The 22853-nt window shown below is 44.8% G+C and overlaps 2 protein-coding genes and 1 long non-coding RNA gene across 12 annotated transcripts in view; 2 read left to right on the top strand and 1 right to left on the bottom strand.

Annotated features, from left to right (window-relative positions):
- The window catches only part of CSGALNACT1 (chondroitin sulfate N-acetylgalactosaminyltransferase 1), a 365212-nt gene extending 359872 nt beyond the window's left edge, over positions 1-5340 (top strand). For all 7 annotated transcript variants that reach the window (XM_017867278.1, XM_017867277.1, XM_017867275.1 and 4 more), the window contains one exon: positions 3424-5340. In XM_017867278.1, the coding sequence (XP_017722767.1) occupies positions 3424-3713 (290 nt within the window). In that variant the 3' untranslated portion in view covers positions 3714-5340. The remainder of the gene's footprint in view (positions 1-3423) is intronic.
- A 638-nt stretch (positions 5341-5978) lies between these two features.
- On the top strand, positions 5979-21651 carry LOC108526482 (uncharacterized). Of its 2 annotated transcripts, XR_001884537.1 has the most exons (6): positions 5979-6117; positions 6358-6434; positions 7643-7791; positions 8188-8356; positions 18134-18259; positions 20177-21651. It is a non-coding gene; the product is annotated as an uncharacterized LOC108526482 (long non-coding RNA). The 2 variants fall into 2 exon arrangements; XR_001884536.1 differs by having other exon boundaries at positions 5979-6434; positions 20177-21650.
- SH2D4A (SH2 domain containing 4A) overlaps positions 13942-22853 on the bottom strand; it is an 85719-nt gene continuing 76807 nt past the window's right edge. For 2 of the 3 annotated variants that reach the window (XM_017867283.1, XM_017867284.1), the window contains exons 9-10: positions 16655-16878; positions 13951-15665 (exon numbers count right to left, since the gene is read on the bottom strand). In XM_017867283.1, coding sequence (XP_017722772.1) covers positions 15573-15665; positions 16655-16878 — 317 coding nt within the window. In that variant the 3' untranslated portion in view covers positions 13951-15572. Of the gene's footprint in view, positions 15666-16654; positions 16879-22853 lie in introns of all 3 variants that reach the window. The other variant, XM_017867285.1, reaches the window with a different exon arrangement.

The raw sequence follows: 22853 nt of genomic DNA, 5'->3' as shown, positions 1-22853 counted from the left end.
AAAAAAAACAAATGCTGTTCCTCATGTCATAGACTCAGGGCTGGACCAAGACGGGGCTTGGTAGTGGGCGACATTTTAGCCCCTGTAATCTCCACTAGCACCTCTCAGTCGCCGCAAATAAGACACACAATCTGAGATTAAAGGCTGCTTGTTGCATCCAGGCAGCTTTGCAGCAAGTCGTCCACTGCCTTCTCCCAGCAGGGTCCTGGCTACTCTGCCGTCTCCTGTAGAACATCCTAAGCCTCCCAGTAAGGGTATGAGGGAAATAGGGGAATTGGGGGAAAACTCATACTTGAAAAGACCCAAATTTCTATCTGCTAACCTTCAAAATTCCAAATGTCACTTTAAGCTGTGACTGAATGTGCAGTTGCTGTCAATACACACACACACACACACACACACACACACAATTCATATACACAAATGTCCACATGTGCACACAATTCATACACAAATAGGCACATGCACACACACTCATACATGCACATGCACATGCCTGTGGATTTCTAGAGCACAGAGGGGAAAGGCCCTTGGGTTCCAGGTGAGGAGACCAAGCCTGTCAAAGGCAAAGAGACCCTCCCAAGCCTCACAGCAGGTGAGAGGCAGAGTCAGGATGAGAATAGAGGCCTCCTGTCCCCCTTGGAAATGGTACCCCACCTTCCCATAGTGATACTGACTCTTGGATCTTGGAAGGGATAGAGTTGTGCATTATGCATGAGCTGGGTATGAATGAACAGTCCAGAATCCTTGATATCAGGTACAGGGGCTCAGACTGGACCCAGAGCTAGGATGGAGTCGGGGGGACCCTGCCCTCAGGGTGGCATGGAATGTCCCATCTCAGGCCACTCACGAGTTGCTGGTCTCTCTGGCTTCTAGGCAACTCCCCCTCAGGTCCAAGGCCTAAAGCTACTCATTTTAAAATCAGGGATGAGGGGTAGCCCCAGGATTGTTTTGTTCAGAGATGATGTGAACTACAAGGACTATAGAACCCCCAAGGAAATCAACAGGTTAAAGATTAAAAAAAAAAAAAAAAAAAAAAAGTTGAAGTCAAGTCTTGTTGGAAGGAACAGAGCACCCGGGATGCCGGTCTGAGTGGTGGGTGCCCTGCAGACACTCAGCAACTAACAGCAGGCGTTCCTGGACATCTCTGAGAGATATATTCCTAAATGGTTATGTGCAAATCAGCTTTCCAAAATGGACATTTAAAATTTTTTCTAGGCTGAATATGGTGGCTCAGGCCTGTAATCCCAGCACTATGAGAGGCTGAGGTGGGTGAATCATGAGGTCAGGAGTTCGAGACCAGCCTGGCCAATATGGTGAAACCCCATTTCTACTAAAAATACAAAAATTAGCCAGGTGTGGTGGCAGGTGCCTGTAGTCCCAACTACTCAGAAGGCTGAGGCAGAAGAATCTCTTGAACCCGGGAGGCAGAGGTTGCAGTGGACGAAGATCGTGCCACTGCATTCCAGCCTGGGTAACAGAGCGAGACTCCATCTCAAAAAAAAAAAAAAAAAAAAAGACAAAAGTTAGCTGGGCATGGTCATGCATGCCTGTAGTCTCAGCTACTCGGGAGGCTGAGACAGGAGAATTGCTTGAACCCAGGCGGTAGAGATTGCAGTAAGCTGAGATCGTGCTACTGTACTCCAGCCTGGGCGACAAGAGTGAGACTCTATCTCAAAATAAACATTTTTGTGAAGATTTTCATTTCAAGAAATTCTGTTTCCTTGCTCTTTGCATAGGGAAAGATTATTTTGTGTTGATGCATATATTTATCAAATTTGGATTTAGAATATACTGGATTCTCCTGAAGACAGATGTAGCTAAAAGTGGGCACAGCAGGCTGAGAAGGGTGCCATTCTCAGTAAGCCATTGCCATGACCTCAGGAACTTTGAGTCACAGTTAGACTCTATGCTTTGCAGTTTTTGACTTACTTTCAAGTTTACTTGTGCACCTCGTATTGATAAAGTTATAATAACGATGATAATAAATCAATTGCGGTTAACCAGGCACCACCTTTATTTGTCTTAATTTGTTATGACACCTGCCTTCATTTAAGCATAAAGAACCAAAAATCAAGAGAGGTTAAATGGCGGCTTCTAAGGGAACCAGGACACGAATTCTGGATGGCTGATTCATAATCACATACTGTTCTTTGCCTGCCCACCATGGAGGGGTCACAGTCACTCGGACACACAGCCCGTGGGTGGTTTGGTTGTAAGCTTCCCTGGGCCTGAGCCTCCTTTGGGGTTCCAGTGATGGCCTTGATCAGGGCAGCACAGCTTGGGGTGTGCAGGAACCAAAGCTGCAGGAGAAGGTCTGAGAAAAGGTGTTGAGAATGACTTCACTGTTTCTCATGAGAATGAAGTCCATCCTTGTAGGTGAGGAGGGAACAAGGACCAAAAGAGGCCAGGGCTTCATTGGTTCCATTTGGGACCTGGTGGGGTTTAGGTTAAGAAAAGGTGTGAGGCATCTCAATTTACGGAAGCGAGACTTCAGCAGACCATTACTGGCTTTATGAAAGAGTTCATTACATAGTGACATGAGATTTTTCTTTGAGTAGAACTTCAGGACTGACTGTGAGGCCAGTCCCTTTAAGATGACTGATTTCACCAGCCTATGATGGAATCCCATGCGGCTTTTCCGGACCCCTTCAGCCTATGAAATGAATAGTGCTTTGGTGGGATGTGACTTCTTCATGCTGAGACCCTCTTACACTCCATCGCACTGCAAGCCCCTCGTTTCTTTTCTGTTTGCGATGGCAGGAGAAGGCCACATCTTAACAGAAGCACAAGAATTTGCATTCAGAGGTTCCAAGCTGAGAAGTGGGGATGCTGTAGAAGCTCTTTTTTTTTTTTTTTTTTAAACAAAACCTCTATTTTTAATTGTTTTAGGTACATAATAGTATTTATGGGGTATGTGCAACATTTTGATACAGGCATACAACGTGTAATCATCACATCAGGGCCATTGGAGGTACCCATCATCTCAAATATTTATCATATTTATACCTCTTCTCGTTATTTTTAAATATACAATACATTGTTAACAATAGCTAATTCATAATCATAATAAGTCATCTTATTGTGCTACCGAATACTAGATCTTATTTTTGTACCTATTAACCACAAGGTTGGGGCTATTCATGAGCATGGCTGATAACTCTCGAGTGCAGGCAAACGCTTGGAATTTTGTTGGAGGTCCTGTCATCTCAAGAAGTTGGTGCTGTCCGCCATGAAAGCCTTCTTTGTTGGGAAATTCCCAGGGCCTCTGACCCAGGTGGACACTCTCATAACTTGGAGGGGGTGGTGGTGAAGCATGCATCCCCCCAGTCATGTCTTAATGAAACGTTTGTGCTTGTTGCAACTCAGAGAAGCAAAACAGACCAGTGCGGTGTGATTGAACAGTGTGTTCTCTCCCGACAGGTGGGTTTGATCTGGACATCAAAGGCTGGGGCGGAGAGGATGTGCACCTTTATCGCAAATATCTCCACAGCAACCTCATAGTGGTGCGGACGCCCGTGCGAGGACTCTTCCACCTCTGGCATGAGAAGCGCTGCGTGGACGAGCTGTCCCCTGAGCAGTACAAGATGTGCATGCAGTCCAAGGCCATGAACGAGGCGTCCCACGGCCAGCTGGGCATGCTGGTGTTCAGGCACGAGATAGAGGCTCACCTTCGCAAACAGAAACAGAAGACAAGTAGCAAAAAAACATGAACTCCCAGAGATGGATGGTGGGAGACACTTTCTCTTTCCTTTTGCAGTTACTGAAAGTGGCTGCAACAAAGAAAAGACTTCTATAAAGGACGACAAAAGAACTGGACCCGTGGGTCAGAGACGAGAGAGCCTCCGATTTCTCTCTGTTTGGCTTTTTACAACAGAAATCAAAATCTCCACTTTGCCTGCAAAACTAGCCCAGCAGCACCCTGCGAAGTGTCTGACAAAGGCAGAATGCTTGTGAGATTATAAGCCTAATGGTGTGGAGGTTTTGATGGTGTTTACAACAAACTGAGACCTATTGTTTTGTGTGCTCACTGAAATATTCATGATTTAAGAGCAGTTTTATAAAAAGTTCATTAGCATGAAAGGCAAGCATATTTCTCCTCATATGAATGAGCCTATCAGCAGGGCTCTTGTTTCTAGCAGTGCTAAAATATCAGAAGGCAAAAGAGGAGATATGCTTATTACGATCCTAATGAGTACATTAAGCAAAATCAAATGGACCAGAAAAGAAACCGTAAATATCATGTTATTTTTTTCCCCAAGATTAACCAAAAATAATCTGCTTATCTTTTGGTTGTCCTTTTAACTGTCTCCATTTTTTTTTTTTTTTAAAATGCCCTTTTTTTTTTTTTTTTTTTTTTGCTTGTGAGTTAGTCTGCTTATTTAATTACCACTTTGCAAGCCTTACAAGAGAGCACAAGTTAGCCTACATTTTTATATTTTTAAAGAAGATACTTTTAGATGCAGTTTGAGAACTTTCAGTTCAAAGCATCAAACTGATCCCGTATCTAAGGACATGCCAGATGCTGATTCAGTCAGGCACTGAGTGTCAGGCCTGGAGACAGAGGGAAGGAATGGTTTGTACTGATACAGACATACAGTTACTTTATCTGAAGAGTGTTTTTGAAGAGGAGCAACTGAACACTGGAGGAAAGCAAAATGACACTTTATGCTTTACAGAAAAGGAAACGCATTCAGACTGGTGATATTGTGATGTAACTAAAAGTCAGAAACCACACTTTCCCCTCAGAAGTGGGGACCGCTTTCTTACCTGTTTAAATAAACCAAAGTATACCGTGTGAACCAAACAATCTCTTTTCAAAGCAGGGTGCTCCTCCTGGCTTCTGATTCCATAAGAAGAAATGGAGAAAATACATATATATATATATATATTTTGTGAAAGATCAATCCATCTGCCAGAATCTAGTGGGATGGAAGTTTTTGCTACATGTTCATCCACCCCAAGCCAGGTGGAAGTAACTTAATTATTTTTTAAATTAAGCAGTTCTACTCGATCACCAAGATGCTTCTGAAAATTGCATTTTATTACCGTTTCAAACTATTTTTTGAAAATAAATACAGTTCACAGAGTGGTTTCTACATTCATGTGAAAATTATTAGCCAGCACCAGATGCATGAGCTAATTATCTATTTGAGTCCTTGCCTTCTGTTTGCCCACAGTAAACTCATTGTTTAAAAGCTTCAAGAACATTCAAGCTGTTGGTGTGTTAAAAATGCATTGTATTGATTTGTACCGGTAGTTTATACAATTTAATTAAAACACAGGCCATGAATGGAAGGTGGTATCGCACAGCTAATAAAATACGATTTGTGGATATGACTGCTTTGTGGGGTAAGAATGTCATTTTGTTTCATTTTCGGAAACAGTGTATTGTGCATGGACCAGGGTTTCTCAGCCTTGGTACTACTGACATGTTAGACAAGATAACTCTTTGCTGTGGGGGGCTGTCTTCTATCCTGTGGGATGTTTAACCACATCCCTAACCTATACCCACTAGAGGCCAGGAGCGTCTCCTACCCAGTTTTGACAACCAAATTGTCTCCAGTCATGCTCAAAAGTCCTTTGAGGGGAAATCACCCGTGGTTAAGGATCACTGGGCTAGAGGGAGAAGAGAACCATAATGAAAAACTTGAATTATTTATACATTAACTGGTCTGTTTTCATTAGAGGAAATTGAGAAATGATTTCCAAGGCCCCTTTCAACTCTGTGCTTAATATCATCATGTGTGGCTGGGTACTGTGGTTAATGCCTGTAATCCCAGCACTTTGGGAGGCCAAGGTGGGAGGATCACTTGAGCCTGGGAGTCTGAGACCAGCCTGGGCAACATAGTGAGACCCTGTCTCTAGAAAAAAAATACAAAAGTAGGTGTGGTGCACACCTGTAGTCCCAGATGCTCAAGAGGCTGAGGTGGGAGGATCACTTGAGTCCAGGAGGTTGAGGCTGCAGTGAGCCCTGATTGCACCACTGCACTCCAGCCTGGGTAAGGGTGGGACCTGGTCTCAAAAATATTTATTTTTTTTCATATGCTTTGATGATACTAGTGACTTCAGGACTTGTGTTTGGCCTGTCTCTGCCATGGTTCTGCTGGATTTGTGGTGAGTGACCTGCACGCTCTTGCCCATATCCTCCCCGTGTCAGAAGGATGCATTTCTAACAAGGCTGGCGGTGGCAATCCAATGTTCTGACTGTGGAACTGGGTGGGTCTAGGTGTCTCACAGGTGGCCGCATCCAGGCCGCACTCTGTGGGCTCATCAGCCACTTTTGTACTTGTTTAAATTGCATATCACAGATGCCCAAGACAGTGGTGAAGATTTTTTTCCTTTCCAACTTTGTAGGAGGTTCCTGTGCAGATGTGCTACATGGTAAAATGTGTGTTGCGGGGGTCTGGTGTGCAGATTCTTTGGTCACCCAGGTAATAAGTGCAGTGCGTATTTTTCACTGCTCGCCCTCCTCCCACAGTCCACCTTCAAGTAAGCCCTGGTGCCTTTTGTCCCCTTCTTTGTGTTCATGGGTTCTTATCATTTAGCTCCCACTTAGAAGTGAAAACATACAGTGTTTGGTTTTCTGTTCTTGTGTTAATTTGTTTAGGATAATAGTCTCCGGTTCCATCCATGTTGCTGCAAAAGACATTATTTTGTTCTTTTTTATGGCTGTGTGGTTACGAATTGGGTTTTTTAAAGTTGCAGAGAGTAGCTGATGAGGAGACGGAACAGCATAATATTAAACTATGGTATTTATGTTTTAAAGCTTATTCAGGTAGAACAGTTTTATCAAAGGGTAGAGGCCCTCTTTAGCAACATGCTGGAGAACAATACCCCCATTGCCTGCCCAAGACATATAGAAAAGAAGGATTGTAGAAGGTCCCACGAAAGCATTAGAATTAGGAGGCTGGAATTTGAACTTAGCAAAGGAAAGCTGTACCAGAACAGTGGTTTCAAGAACCCAGTCACATTGCACGTTCTCAAGGATGCTGCTGAGGAAGCAGTGAGTGTTTGGCTTGCCTAAGGCCCCTTCCAGCTCTGCATGCTCTCTCTGTTCCTATCCCTAAATTGCCCAGTGACCAGCACAGGTTATCTTACTGAGCTGGACTCTCTAATACACTGGGGGTCTCCTTCAGGCAGTGGCGTACTGGTACAGCCTTGTGGGAGCCAGTTTTGAGCGTTTCTTCCCAGTCCTCACTCCGTGTTGACCGGCTGGTAGTTTGAAATACACCATGGTGGGAGTATTTACACTATGGAATCTGGCAATTGGCAAATGCTGCCAATCAGCCATCCTCACCACCCCTAGGCCTGGCCCATTGTTAAATATTATATCAACACATCATTGCCTCCAAGTGACATACCTGGGTTCCCTGGGCTCTTTTTTCTGCAGTCATCTACTTCCTAGCCCCTCTTTGTATTTGTAAATGTGGTTGACTGCCCCTTTCCACATCAGTGACGAAGATCAGGCCTAGGAAAATAGCTACCCAGAATCTAATTTTACTAAAGTTTTGTTTCAGGAAAAATCCTCTTATCTAATTTCATATAATCAAGGTTCAGCTCAGTAGAGTAGTTGACATCATGGTTTTTCCAGCCAAACAACCTGGGTTCAGATTCCAGTTATTTCTCTTGCAATTTACAGGATCTTTAATTTAAAGGAGTCGCTAGATGTCTTCGTACCTTGATCTCCTCATTGAGCGTGATGGATTCAGTCCCTTGTATATCATGCAATTGTTTTAAAGATTAAATGGGTTCCTATGTATGAAGCACTTAGGATGCATCAGGCACACGGTAGGTGTTTAGTTATTAGCATTCAACACACAGTTCCTCACATACAGTTGTGTATCTGGCAGTGTCTGTTAAGCTTCTTGGTATGCCTAGTGCTGCTTGGATATAATCAGATGGCTATTACAGGCAATACAGTAAAGATTATGAAGCCATCATGTATACTGTTGTTCTTTTTGTCATTCTGAAAAGTTAATTTATCTGAAGGAGAAGGGTTACTAGGAGTGTAAAATTCAATGGGTAATTTCTACCTTACGTTCCACACTCAGTAATATGGAGTTGATACCCTCCTAGGCAGCTGGGAGGCTTTACAGGGTTTTGAAGTCAGGAGCATAGCTAGGAACCTTACGTTCATTACCCCAACCTTCTCAGCTAGATAATATCATTCCTTTCATTTTCCAGGTGCAGAGAATGAGGATCAGAAACGTTGAAGAACTTGCCCAGAGATCCAACCAGTGAGTAGCCAGCTTGAGACTGATATGACCGTCATTGTCCCTGATCGTGACCCGTCCGTCACATGGCCAGCTCCAGATGGATTGGAAGGTCTGCAGGAACGAGCTTTGGCCTAGTGGTAAGTCCCAGCCTGTTGTTTTTGATTCTCAGTTTTCTACCATTTCTCTGCTCTCTAGTTCCACCTGAGAAAGCACCTAACAAGGAAAGAAAGCTTGCTAACACAGGGATCTAGGAACAGCTAAGGCATCTGACCAAGCCCTCCAGCCACTCTGCAATGACAGGCAGTGTTAGGACTCCATATGGGATCAAAGCCCTGGAATCTGGCTCTCATTCAGGATTCCGACATGTTACATTGAAAGAGTGATGGCCTGGCACGGGGGTCACGCCTGTAATCCCAGCACTTTGGGAGGCCGAGGCAGGTGGATCATGAGGTAAGGAGTTCAAGACCAGCCTGGCCAAGATGGTGAAACCCTGTCTCTACTAAAAATACAAAAGAGTTAGCTAGGCTTGGTGGTGGGCGCCTGTAATCCCAGCTACTCAGGAGGCTGAGGCAGAGAACTACTTGAAACCCAGGTGGCGGACATTGCTGTGAGCTGAGATCATACCACTTCACTCTAGCCTGGGTGACAGAGTGAGACTCTGTCTCAAAAAAAAAAAAAAGAAAAGAAAAAAGAAAGAAAAAAAATGATTTGAGTAGGAGGGGACAGCAGGTGGGAATACTTGCTTTTTTAAGAAAAGACTTGATACTGTTTGTGAGAATTGCTGATTAGAGATAATGACCTTGGGCAGTTTCTTAGCAGGGCAGGGATGTTTTACTCCCCATACACATAAAATGACTGGCAGCTTTGTGTGATCCATATTCTGATTAGCTTTATATTTTAATTCAAAGCTGTTTCTCCTGGCAGGGCTCAGTGCTTTGCTGTTGCTGCCAAAAACTATGCGGATGGTGCCAGTTGGTTGGGGGGTTTTGATGGTAGTTTTTTTCAACACACAGAATATGTTCTTTCCTGTCAGCAGAGGTGCCTTTCAAACTGTGCATTACTGATCCTTTGAATGTGCCCTCTGGAACAGTCACCCCCAGTGGCTCCTCGGCTGTGTCTGGCCTTGTCTGCTATTCTAGCAAGAAGGTGGACAGAACCGTAGGGGAGGAGGGGCAGGGCAGGACAGGGCTGCCTTGGGGAAGGTCACAGTCTGGGAAGGGCGGGCATTGCTCTGGGGAGAGAAGTAGGGCTGTGCTCCTTCAAGACCTTTCTCCAGCCTCCACAGTTGCCCCAGGGACTCAGGGCCATCCATGGCAGCCTCTGTCCGGGACTAATCGAACGACCTTCAGCTTGGGTGGGATGTCTGGTGAACTGGATTTATTCTTCATCAACCTGAGTCAGATACTTGAGCTTGGAATGAAGTGCAGCCATGCCAGGCCACTTCCTCCACCTCCATTGTGATTCCCGAAGCTTCTACCCCCACTGCCAACTCACTCTGTCACTCCAGGGTTTCAAAAACGACAACAGTAAACATCATCTGGCCTGCTTAGATATTAAAGCCCATTTGAAATGGATTAAATAAGTCAATGAAAAACCAGAAAAACACCCAAATTAAGTTCAAAGAATGGCTGAAGGGAAAGCTTATTTACATAACTTGCTCTTTATCAGCCTCAAATGAAGCTACATGAAAATCACAGCCTTGGCATGGGGGGCTGTCGGAAGCAGCAGGGAGCGGCTTGGTTGCAAAGCTTTTCTCGAGCGCTGGCACACCATTGGGAGGGCACCCCTGGAGGGCAAGGCATTTGCCATTCTGTTTGGTTATTGAGGTGCAGGCCCATGCAGGGCTCCCAGGATCTCGACTTCATTGGTGGGAAGATTTCAACAAGAAACATCCTTCCAATTGAAGAAAGGCCAAAGCTAATTTAGACTGAGAAAAACAGAATGTGGGGGAGTTTGCTTGGCATTGCCTGACCTAGCTGGGAGACAGGCAGAGTTCATCTCAAAGGGAGCTGGGTTTGTAATGTCTCCTGGTCGAAATGGGAGGCAAATACTTGGGGATTTGTCATCAGGAATCACGAGGCAACAGAGCCAGTTGGACAATGGCTGATTTGTGGGTAAAAACTGGTTACTGCTAATTTGGGGATTGTCAAAATCAGACATTAGAAAAAGCCCCTCTGTGCCACTTCAGATCCAGACCAAGTGAGCCGATTCTCTGCAGGTCAACTGGCAAATGAATGTATTGTGTGGATGGTCATTAAATCCCTTACTCTTCAGAAGTTTCCTCTTCCTTCTTAAAATTCATCCCAGAAATTCTAGGAAACAAGGGTGGGGGATAAACAGCCCAGTGGTCGCATAAACTGAGTTGACAAAGGGGAAGGCTGCAGTGCAAGGATCCTGGTTTTGTTGGACTCATAATTCACTAGGAAAAGGAAAAGGCAATTACCCAATTACTATTCATGGAGAGCTGGCTTTGTTTTCTCTCTTTATTTTATTTTGTAAAGAAAGGGTCTCACTCTGTCACCCAGGCTGGAGTGCAGTGATACCATCATAGCTCAGTGCAGCCTCGAACTGTTGGGCTCAAGTGATCCTCTGACTTCAGCCTTCTAAGTAGCTGGGACTCCAGGCACATGCCAGTCACACCTGGCTAATTTTGGTATTTTTTGTAGAGATGGGGTCTCACTATGTGGGTCAGACTGGTCTCAAAATCCTGGGCTCAAGCGATCTTCCTGCCTCAGCTTCCCAAGGAGCTGGGATTTCAGGTGTAAGCCACCATGCTGGGCCCATGGAGAGCTTTGTGTATGCCAGATATTTAACATATTTCTTTCCTAATCTTCAGAACCCAGGTGACTTGAGTAACACCTGTCTGAGAGATGAAACTGAAGCTCATACAGGCTTAGTTATTGTTCTTTAACGACTCCACACGGTTAGTTATGGTATAGCCAGGACCCCACCCCAAACCTGCTGGGCCTGCTCTCTACCATATTGAGCAGCTGATTATCAAATAATGTGTTTTTGCCACAATTAGAACAGGGTACTTTTATCATTTAAGCTTCCTGACAATTGTCAGTCTGGGGAAGCAGTGGGAAGCCTAAAGATCCCTGCACAGGAAGAGAAGGTAGGATGAGAAGTAGCTGGAAATGTGAAAGTGGTACTAAAATCCACCTGGAGGCAGTGCAGTGCAGAATTAACATTGCAGAAAATTTAATCTCTGATGGGGAAAGGACTGATGCAAGAGCTCTCCTAAAATACAACAGAAGAGAAGGGAGAGATGAAAACAATGGGGGTGAGAATACCACATGAAAAGCAAAGAAAAATCAAACATTTATAGCTATTCCCAAGGAAGGGAAAAGCTAAATTCAAACAGATTATTTAAAGATACAGTTGTAGAAAACGTATGTTCTAAAACAAAACAAAACAAACCCTGTGAATTGCAGCCTGAAAGGAAAGCATTTACCACGTTCTGGATAAATATGAAAGCAAAGAGGTCCCATGGAAACATAGCCATGCATAACACATGCATTTGTGTCTTCTCTGTCACCAAATAGCAGGAGCCTGAAAATCTGTATGTGTGGGCCATAAAACATGTTTGGACTCCAATGCATTAAGAAAACTGCCTTTAAAAAAGATGGCAATTGCAAAACTTGAAGCCATAAATTTTTCTTTTTTTAATCTAAAAGCAGATTTCATGTCATATTAGCAAAGGATGCTTAATTCCAAAGCATTAGCTCAGATAGGCAATTTTGGGTGGAAATGTCCCAGAGGTATTTTTGGTGACCTGACTTCTCTGATCTTTTTTTTCCTAACTTACCCTGTATTTTCTCACTTTTTAGGGTAAGCTTTGAGCCAGAAAGCACTTTTTTTTTTTTTTTTTTTTTTTTTTTTTTTTTTTTTTTTAAGTAGAGACTGAGTTTCGCCGTGTTGGCCAGGATGGTCTCAATTTCCTGACCTTGTGATCCACCTGCCTTGGCCTCCCAAAGTGCTGGGATTACAGGCATGAGGCACCATGCCTGACCAGAAAACACTTCTTGAGACTGTCTAGCTAGCACTGCTGGTAACACTGAGGGCCAAGCGACCTTCCTTGTGCATCCTACTACAGCAGGGTAGGGCAGGAGGCCAGAAGCAGGGTCCTTGCAGGTGACCTGATGGGTCTGTGAGCTTCTGGCAATATGGTGGCAGCCAGAAAATCTTACATGACTGTGGGAGGGAGATTCCAGAATTTTGGGAGAGAAGAATCTAGATGGGCAGGGAGTAGCATTTGGGCACAGGCCCAGTGAGTCAGGGTATGCAGACCCGAGGCCCTAGGCTTGAGAACCAGGACAGTAACATGAGGCCAGCATTCCTAGACCCAGAAACTTTGCGTAGGCAGGTCAAGGAGCTGGGCTTGCGGAGGCAACAGGAGGAGACCAAGATCAGAGTTTGGACATCTTCACCTTAGACCATAACTCAGGGTAGATGTAGGCAGGACTGAGACCACAGCATAGCTCGGATGACAGTTCAGGCCTCCAGAATCTCATTTAGTTGAAATCAGTTTCTGAAATCTGTAAACCATTCTCCTTCCCTAAGAATTTCGAATTTCAACTATCATTCATGCCATCATATCATCCAACACTGACAGTGTATTATTATTCTGTCAGCAACCAATAGGATAAACTAGTCCGGAACCCACATCTGCTCCCCTTTGTAGTAATGGGTTACTTCAGTTGGGCGACTTCCTGTTTTCTAAATCTTCCTTTAGTAGGATGTTGCTTTGTGTAGTTATAGCTGGATATGGGCACACTTATTTCCTACAAGATAACTGTAGGCACAGGAGGCTACTAGATTTTTTTTTTTTTTCCCCTAACACAGAGTCTTGCTCTGTAGCCCAGGCTGGAGTACAATGGCCTAATCTCTGCTTACTGCAATTTTGCCTCCCAGATTCAAGCAATTATCCTGCCTCAGCCTCCTTGAGTAGCTGAGATTACAGGTACACGCTACCGTCCCTGGCTAGTTTCTGTATTTTGAGTAGAGACGGGGGTTTCAGCATGTTGGCCAGGCTGGTCTTGAACTGCTGACCTCATGATCCACCCACTTTGGCCTCCCAAAGTGCTGGGACTGCAGGCGTGAGCCACTGCACCCGTCCGGTACTAGAATCTTACGTCTTCCTAATTATTAGTGACAAAGGGGTACTTTCCATTCATTCCAGTGAGAAGCACCGGAACCTTAAAATTTCAGAATTGCATGAAAATAATAAAGATCACCCAGTTAAATCATATTTTGTTGTTCAGAAGCAAAAACTGAGGCTCAGAGATAAAACGTCCTGTCCAAGGTTACATAGAAAATGGTGGGAAGAGATGAGAAGTTTCTCAATAATGCCATGATTGTTGAATAATAGGAACAAAAAAGAGATGGATCCTTACAATAGTTTAACAATATAAACCACATGGAACATTTCAAGAAAGAGTTAAACAATGATCTGTGTTTCAAAGCTAGCTCTACCTGGGATAGTATCTCACATCTGTAATCCTAGCACTTTGGGAGGTTGAGGCAGGAGGATCACTTGAGGCCAGGAGTTCGAGGCTGAAGTGAGCTGTGATCGCACTACTGCACTCCAGCCAGGGTGTCAGAGCAAGACCCTGTCTCTAAAAATAAGCATGATCATCTTTCTCATTAGAACACACACGCCAACCATCCCCTTCTCTGGCTACATTTTACAGTCAGTCAGTGCTGGATGCAACCAAGCTCATAACCACACTGCTGTATCATTCTGCTTTCATTAAAAGGCAATGTAAAAAGTGTTGACCTACAGAGTTAGGCCAGAGGTCCTAGCCAATTTCCATCCTCCCAGAAAAATGATCTCCAGTGGCTCTGAGCCACCTCAGTCCCTGTCCAGAGGCCATTCCCCTGACTGGGAGTGGACCAAGGTGGGTGGAGGGGTGCAGCAGAGCATAAGATTCCTGACGGGACAGATACGTGTTCCGGGGCTGAACAGAACTGGCTGGAATGTTTTCCTTACCTACCATTTCTACTTCATTATGAAAATGGTGGACTGGGCAGCAACTAATGGGTCAGTCCTGTGTGTCACGTGATGTAATTACATAAACGACTGTATTAGCTTTGTGGTGCTATAGTAACAAACAGCATGAACTGTGACAAACAGCATGAACTAAGCAGCTTAAAACAACAGAAATTTATTCTCCTGGTTCTGGAGTCTGGAATTCCGAAGTCAGGGCCATGCTTCCTGCTAAGGCTTGGTGGGAACCTGTCCCTTGCCGCTCTCCTGGCTTCTGTTGGTGGCCAGCGATCTCGGTGTCCCTTCTGGCTGCATCACTCCAACCTGCCTCTTGTCCCCTGGTCGTCTTCCCACTGCATTTGTCTCTATTATCAAACCTCTCTCTTCTCCTGAGGATGTCAGTCATTGGATTTAGGGTCCACCCTAATCCAGTGTGACCTCATCGTAACTTGACTATATCTGCAAAGACCCTATTTCCAAACCAGGTCACATTCACGGGGATGGGGGTTAAGACTTCACTATATATTTTGGGGGAACACAATTCAACCACAAGTAGCATCCAAACAGCCTGCTTATTCTGTTCTGGTGTATGCACTACTGATAAAAAAAAAAATTACATGTGCAGATGCTTTATTCTTTTGGTGCACTCTAGAGCCAGGGGAGGCCAGGCAAGCCCTGGCCCCCTTCTCCAGAACAAGAAAACAAACTCAGTGACGTGTGCTCACTCTCCTGCAGGTCCATCTGTATTTTTATGCATGTTAAGCCGCTCATCCTATGTTTTAAAACTTCTCATTCCATTTACATTCATGACTTCTGTTTTTCTATGTCTCTCATATCCTGGTTCCAACATGTACAGTAAGTGAGGTGTGTTTTAAGCATCATCTCAGCCAGGAAATGTTTTTTTTTTTTTTTTTTTTTTGGCCAGCATTCCAAAGCCAGCGTGAAACTTGATATCAATAGGCCCCTGAAACCTCCTGAGATGATACAGAGGGAGTACAGGGGTCATATGATACTTCACAAAGATACTGGTTTTCAAGTACACCTTAATTTCTAAAAGGTTTCCATTTCTTCATTTGTTTTATGTACATCATTAAGGTCATACCCTTCATGACAGACACTTGCTGAAATTGAGACTCTTCTCCCTTTACTTTTGGAGTGAATATGAGCAGAGGTCATTTTCTCTTGACATTGAATTCCAGTATTTGTGCAGAAGAGAGGTGTCAATGAGGATTCCATGGACGCTTTCAGTTGATCAGTATTGGCTCTGCTGCAGGGTGCTTTTGGCTTCACACATAAATGTTGCAGTGGCGTTTGTCCAGGGGGAAGCCCAGTTGGAGGCTGTAGGATGACCCTGATGGAGGCTGTCACTCAAACAGCTCCAGGTAGTCAGGCAGCTGGTCCTGCTGACCACAGGGATAGAGGAGGAGCTCCTTTCCCAGGGAAGTGATGGGTTCCTCCTGTCAATCACAAGGCACAGGGTCAAACAGTGTGAGTAGCAACCACATGCTCTTCCTACTTCCTCAGAGGATATCACTAGCTGCCTACCCAGGATTTACACGAAGCTTTCATGGTTTATGATCATCTTAAGAGATATTTTTCTTATCCACATGTGGCCAGGTACTCTGTTTCCCTCCAGGGCTTGAATTCTAACTTAAGACTGTTCTCATAGGTCAGGGGTCCCCAACCTCAGGGCCATGGACCAGTACCAGTCTGTGGCCTGTTAGGAACTGGGCTGTATAGCAGGAGGTGAACAGTGGAGTGAAGCTTCATCTGGATTTACATCTGCTGCCTGTCGTTCATATTACCGCCTGAGCTCCGCCTCCTGTCAGATCAGTGGCAGCATTAGATTCTCATCGGACGCAAATCTTACTGTGAACTGTGCATGCGAGGGATCTAGGTTGTGTGCTCCTTATGAAAATCTAATGCCTGATGATCTGTCACTGTCTCCCATCACCTCCAAATGGGACCGTCTAGTTGCAGGACGACAAGCTCGGGGCTCCCACTGATTCTACCTTTTGTTGAACAGTATTATTATTTCATTATATATAACAATGTAATAATAGAAATAAAATGCACAATAAATGTAATGTGCTCACATCATCCTGAAACCATCCCCCAACCCCTAGTCCATGGAGAAATTGTCTTCCAGGAAGGTTGGGGACTGCTGTCCCCCATGTGGATACAGCTTTTATTTTTTCTTTTCTTTAGCATTTCCTGTATTCTTTGCCCCAGTGGGGTTCCCTGAGTATTTAAGGAAGAACTAGGTTCTAAGATAAATGAAACGCAATTAACAATCCTGATTATCAGGAACAATTACCAAAGACAACCCTCCCCGCCCCCACCCCACGTACTTGTCTCAGTCCTTTTCCTTGTAATTGTCATTCATTGTTAGAGCTGCTACAGGACAATAACTCAGAAGGCAAATTAAGTTTATATATTGCTTCACCTTGTGATATTCCACCAAATCCGCCAGGGTGGCATGCTGCAGCTGGTCCACGCCCAGGAAGCTGTAGGAGTCTGCAGAGGCATCGATGAGGAAATGTTTACAGCTGTCCTCTGACAGATGGGACAGGGCATAGCCTTTGATCCTTTCACTGACTCGGATGAGAAAACTGCCGGGCACGCCTGTGCTCAGAAGAAGTTCATTTGCTTTCTTGAGTGTGAGAATTCCTGTGGCAAAGCAAAAAAAAAAAGGCAGGTATTTCAGCCAAATCATTTCCCAAACTCTCCTCTGTTAAATCCAGTTGCATGGATAGAGAGGCAGTGACACTTAAATAAGACACAAAAAGAGCAATTTTAAGTCTGTTTTGGGCTTCTTAGGAATACAGAATATTCTTCTGGTATTTGCCAATTAGACATGAATAGGTTACAGAGGCCAACTGTATAAAAACCATGTATAGAGGTATACATGAGAGCTTAAATGTCAACCTTAAGAGGAACATATTTCCACTTTAATACACCCATTTCACACAGGTGTTAGACAGTTTATGAGGGTCTAGCTGGATGCATTGATGGTCATCCTGGGAATGTTTGATCTGGGAGGGGATTTTAAGATACTCTCCCTAGGCCACCTCAGTTTACCAACAAGGACTCAATGGCTTGGGGCATGATTTGACTTGGTCTAGGACAGTGGTTCTCAACCAGGACAGTGTCTGAGAGACACCTTTGGTTGTCATGGATGGAGGATGCCACTAGCATCTAGTGGGTAGAGGCTAGGGATGTTGCTAAACAGCCTATGAGACAAAGAATTATCCAGCCCCAAATAGCAGTAGTGCTGAAGTTGAGATTCCCTGGTGTGGGAGGCACAGCAATTTAGTGACAGAGCCAAGTCAGACTCAGTTCTGTAAATGTAGCTACTGCTGAATGACACTACACTGGCATTTAAAGGAATAAAACTATATGTGTGTCTTCATATACATATATGAAGTTATATATAGACATCATGAATTCACACTCTTACTCCAGACCAGCCTTTTCCCCAGTTAGTCCAAACTCATGAGGTGTGACTCATGTTCCAAATTTTTTATTCCCATCATAATTCGTCGATGAATAGATAATGCTGTGAAGCTCATAGAAAGTGCAGAAACGCATCTTGGAAAGATGGGGAAGTCAATGAATTATTCAGTGAGCTGTGATCTGGGAGGAAGGAACAGCGTTCTATGCGTGCCCTTTTTCATTTCAGCAGACAAAACTCTTGCCTTGTTGGCTCCCTGTTGATACTCAGTACCTTATTATTAGGAAAACAAAACAGTAACAGAACCGTCTTAGGAAAAGGCAATGGACTCCCAGAGCCCTTTCATCTTGTTAGTACACTTAATTGGGAAGTGAACTCTCTCCAGAGTAAAATAAAACCATTTCTGTTCTCTCTTCTATAAACAGACCTTGAATGACAGGAGGATTTTAAAAATTGTCTGTTTTCTCCTAGCCAAGATCATCCAACCAGCCCTTCTCCTGCCTCCTCTTCTCCCATTTCCTATTTGGGAGGACATAGACCCCAGGTGTCCCACTGCAGAGTCCCCGTGTATGAAGGTCAACCCAGTGTGAGCTCCAGGTAAGAGCTGGGAGTGGATGAAAAGGCCAGTCTCCCCGACTTGCACATAGTCAGTGTCCTTGAAACAGACCAGGGCCTTGCTCCTAGGGGCTGTGGCTCTATTATACTCATTCCCAGCAGATGACTGATGCACATGCCTTGTACCCATCGTGTCCACTGGCTTTTTCACCCCTTCCCCGCTGAGACAGACCCACTGTCACTGCAGGCACCACGGACACTAAGGGAGCCTCTTGGTTCAGATGCTCCACTATCCACATGAGGTACTCAAATCATGGCTATCTAAGTTCCACAGATATGGGCTGCTGCTTCTGTGTGTCTATTTCCCCTTCCTAAGCATACCTGGTCCCACTGAGAAATCACAAATGAAACCATCCATTGAAACAAGGCACCAGGTACCAGCCCACGTGGGGACTGCACATGGCAAATCTCTGAAGACACTGTATGAGACTGTCTCCGAAACCCAGGGATGCTTTTCAGTGACCCTGAAAAGTCCCCTTCAGAAACAAGAAGCCACGATTGGAGGAGAAGCAGCATTCTGGAGAAAGATTTGTCCCTCCTCCTAGACTGATGGCTCACTATGAAATTCCAGGTTGTTTCAACAGATGGGGCAGATGTTATAATTGATGACATCTGGAAATTATTCAGATGAATCTGAATTCCTAAAATAAAAGCTATTCTGGAAAATTATCACCAAACCTGGGCTAACTAAGGTCAAATGCCTTTTAAGATGAGGTCGTAGTTACTGTAACTGAAACTTTCCAAAAGCCTGTAAGCCTTACGCACAGATCTTGGTGCCATCTAATCTCCTGGGACACCAGGACCCAATCAAACGTATTGGTAGCAAAGCACAGGTCATAGCAGAGACTCCTTGTACACCATGGGATTGGGCAGGTTCCAAAGGGAAGTGCCCTGGAGACTAGGCTTTGAATGATCCAAGAGGTAGTTTGTCTTTGCTTTTTTTGCTTTGTAAGAGGATTACTATTCCTTAATAGCAAACCGGCTTAGTGCAGCTAAATACACAGGTCAATGTACAATTTGTCATGAATCCATCAGGGGCAGCATGTGCATTTGGGGTGTCCTGGCTGTGATTACTGGCAAGCAGTCAGGTTTATCTGCTGGGATAGGGAATTCTTGAGCACAAAACCAAAATCCCAGGTTAGACACTGATCACTGAGGACTCTGTCAGTGTTTTCTTTTTTTTTAAACAATCACTCATGCTGCAGTGCAGTGGTGCGATCTCCGCTCACTGCAATCTCTGACTCCTGGGTTGAAGCGATTCTCATGCTTTAGCCTCCTGCGTAGTTGGGATTACAGGAGCCACTACCATGCCCAGCTCATTTTTTGTATTTTTAGTAGAGACAGGGTTTCACCATGTTGGCCAGGCTGGTCTCAAACTCCTGGCCTCAAGTGATCTGCCCACCTCGGCCTCCCAAAGTGCTGGGATGACAGGTGTGAGCCACCGTACCTGGCCTCAGTCAACCTTCTCATGATACTGATCCCCTGAGTTGCCCTTTGCCCAACTCTAAGAATTCTGAAGCAGGGGTCTTCCCCCCAGCCCTAAAGGCCATGACATTGGTGCTGCTTCCCTCTGACCTGCTCTCTCCACATAGCTTAAAAGAACCAAACCTGAGGTCCTAGGAGGATGTTTGTGCTAGTGAAAAGAGATAAATTTTTTTTTTTTTAAGATGGGGTGTAACCCCGTTGCCCAAGCTGGAGTGCAGGGGCGCAATCATGGCTCACTGCAGCCTCAACCTCCTGGGTAGATGGGACTGCAGGCACGTGCTGCCGTGCCCTGCAAATTTTTGTAGAGATGGGGTTTCGCCATGTTGCCCAGGTTGGAATATTTTAGTCCATCAGTTTAGTGAACCAGGTTTTCACTCAGGCAACAGTCTGTTGGTTTTACTGTTGGTTTTACAGTTGAATCCAGGCCGGGACTGGCAGACCTCTGGCAGCCCAGAAGAAAGCAGATGTCACTGCGTGAAGTCTGATGGGCAGCGTCTGGCCCTCAGGAGCCTGGGGCAGAGCAGGAACTGAAACTCCTGAGAGCACCAGCACAGGGGTTCGTCACAGCTGGAGAAGGTCCCACTCCGCTCTCTGTGTGATAATGCAAATATTGCTCATGTACTACTGAGGACTGAAATAGGGCTTATTTCTGATTCACTTAGATGTCAAAAGCCACTTGTTTAGGGGCTACCCTAACTGGATAGTGTAGCTCTAAACCACTCTAGAATGAAAACTTCGCCCAGGAAAGGCCCCAGGGAACTACTTTTTGCATAGGAGAGGGTAAACAGACCCAAGAACCTGAAAGTAACTCAAACTCCAGTAGACTCCAGTTGGAAATCCAAGTGGTAATGACTGCCCCACAAGGCGGTTCAGTGATATCTTTCTCCACAGCTTCCTCCTGGAAAACTCCTACTCACTCGGCAAGATTCAGCTCAAGAGCATGACGCGTCCTGATCCTAGCCTGGGCAGTCAGTCTCAGTTTCTCCTGCTGCGCACCTGCTGCCACCTCCATGTGAGCACTCAAGTGGTCAATGCAGGGCCTCACCTGTACTGACCTTCATCTGTGTACTCAGCTAGTTTTCGCTTCTATCCAAGAATTCACAGAACTTTCTGCCATGACTGTCCTGCCCTCCCTGACTTCCTTGTGAACTCCTCGAGGTCAACTACTCCGTCTTATTTATTTTTACACACTCAGCACCTGCCACTTAGAAGATGGCCAGAAAAGGGTTTAATGAATGCTTGTGTCTTATAATCAAGTCAGAAACTTCCTTCTCTGGGACACTTCGGTGCAGCCACTTCCTCTAGTCTAAAAATTGTGATTACAGGGACAAGAGATGCATTTCGTCTTTCTCTGAAGTGCCACCAGGTCTAAATATTATTTGGGTACATTTGTACAATGTCCTGAGTCTGGAAAATGTGTGTTTAAAAATCAAATGAAAGACAGTCAAATAAAGTTTGTATGACTTCCTTTCATCCTCAACAGCAACCCTACATAGACATACTGTTATTATCCTCAAATAATGGATGAGAAAACTTGCATACCCTGCCTAAGGTCATTCGGATAGATCAGGAGAAGCACTGGGATTAGACCCAGGTTGGCTGACCTCAGGGCACATGCTGTCACCACACTCTCAGACAGAACACCTGCCTTGCACTGGCGTACCACACTGTTCAGTGTGCTTCCACTGCATTTTAGAGTTGTTTCCTCTAAAAAGCAGAGCTGATGTTATCATCATCTCTATTTTATAGATGAGGAAATTAACACAGAAAAGGCAAGTAACCCAAGCTTGCAGGATTAGCAAATGACACTTGCAGGGTTTTTGTCTCCTATTCTAGGGTTTTGCTTTTTAACCCACCAGGCTCATGGAATGTTCATGGAATGAACTGAAAATAAACTGGGTCTTTATTTCACAAAGGGGTGTTCATTTCTCACCTTGGCAACCTAAAGAAGATGCATTTTTCACTGGTTACGTATGTGCAGTATGCCTTGATGTGGGGATAGTGCATCATTGACTCTTCCAAACTCTAAGCTTAGCATTCATGCTGCTGAGGACTGAGAAGCTCCTTAATAAGTCAAGTATCAGAACTATTAGCATTATTCATCCTCACTTCATTATCTTAAATGGCTAACACTTATTCACTAGAGCTTATTATGTGCCACACAGTTCTTCATGCTTTACAAATATTAACAACAAATTACACGCACATACTAAGGCAGGAACAACCCCTCATGATCTGCATTATACATATCAGGGACAGAAGGAAAGAGTCATGTGACTGCCTAAAGCCACACACTTAATTAATGGGGGAACCCAGATTTGAAGCCAGGCACTGTGGCCCCAGGGACATGCTCTTCACCACTACTTACTTAGTTTCCCTTGGCATAAAGAAGTAAGGTGGCATCACCTGGCTGTGTCAGAAGAAACTGTCAAGAAAGCATGTGATAGTACAGAAATAAAAATTAAGGCATGTGATGGCCATGGTCAGGTGCCCTGTCTCACACCTGTAATCCCAGCTCTTTGGGAGGCTGAGGTGGGAGGATCACTTGAGACCAGGAGTTTGACACTAGCCTGGGCAACACGGCAAGACCCCATCTCTACAAAGAAAACAACAAAAAATATTAGCTGGGTGTGGTGGCACACACCTGCATTCCCAGCTGCTCAGGAGCCTGAGGTGGGAGAATCACCTGAGCCCAGATAGTCAACGCTGCAGTGAATTGTGATCACACCACAGCACTCCAACCTGAGTAACAGAGCAAGACGCTTTTTTTTTTTTTTTTTTTTTTTAAAGCAGGGGATGAAAAAAGTTTGAAGACAAACACATGGCTTTTAAAATACTAAATTAAACAGTAGAATCCCTTTTCTATTCAAAATTCCAGGTGAAACCCCCCAAACAGAATCTCTCTTCTTAGGTTCTCACACACCCACTGTACCTGTCCCTTGCCACTGAGGCCCCTTTAGGCAACCTCAGGACTCCAAGAGCATGACAGGGAACTACAAGGGTCTAGTCCTGGGCATGTATAGTGGGAAGCTTGGGGCTCCTAGGCACAGGCACAGCCACTGCCATCATGTGATAGTGTCAGGATGAGGAC

This window comes from Rhinopithecus bieti, unplaced genomic scaffold, assembly GCF_001698545.2.
Source record: "Rhinopithecus bieti isolate Rb0 unplaced genomic scaffold, ASM169854v2 scaffold_2888, whole genome shotgun sequence".
In the NCBI taxonomy this organism is placed as follows: Eukaryota; Metazoa; Chordata; class Mammalia; order Primates; family Cercopithecidae; genus Rhinopithecus; species Rhinopithecus bieti.
This window is presented reverse-complemented; position numbering and strand designations above follow the sequence as displayed.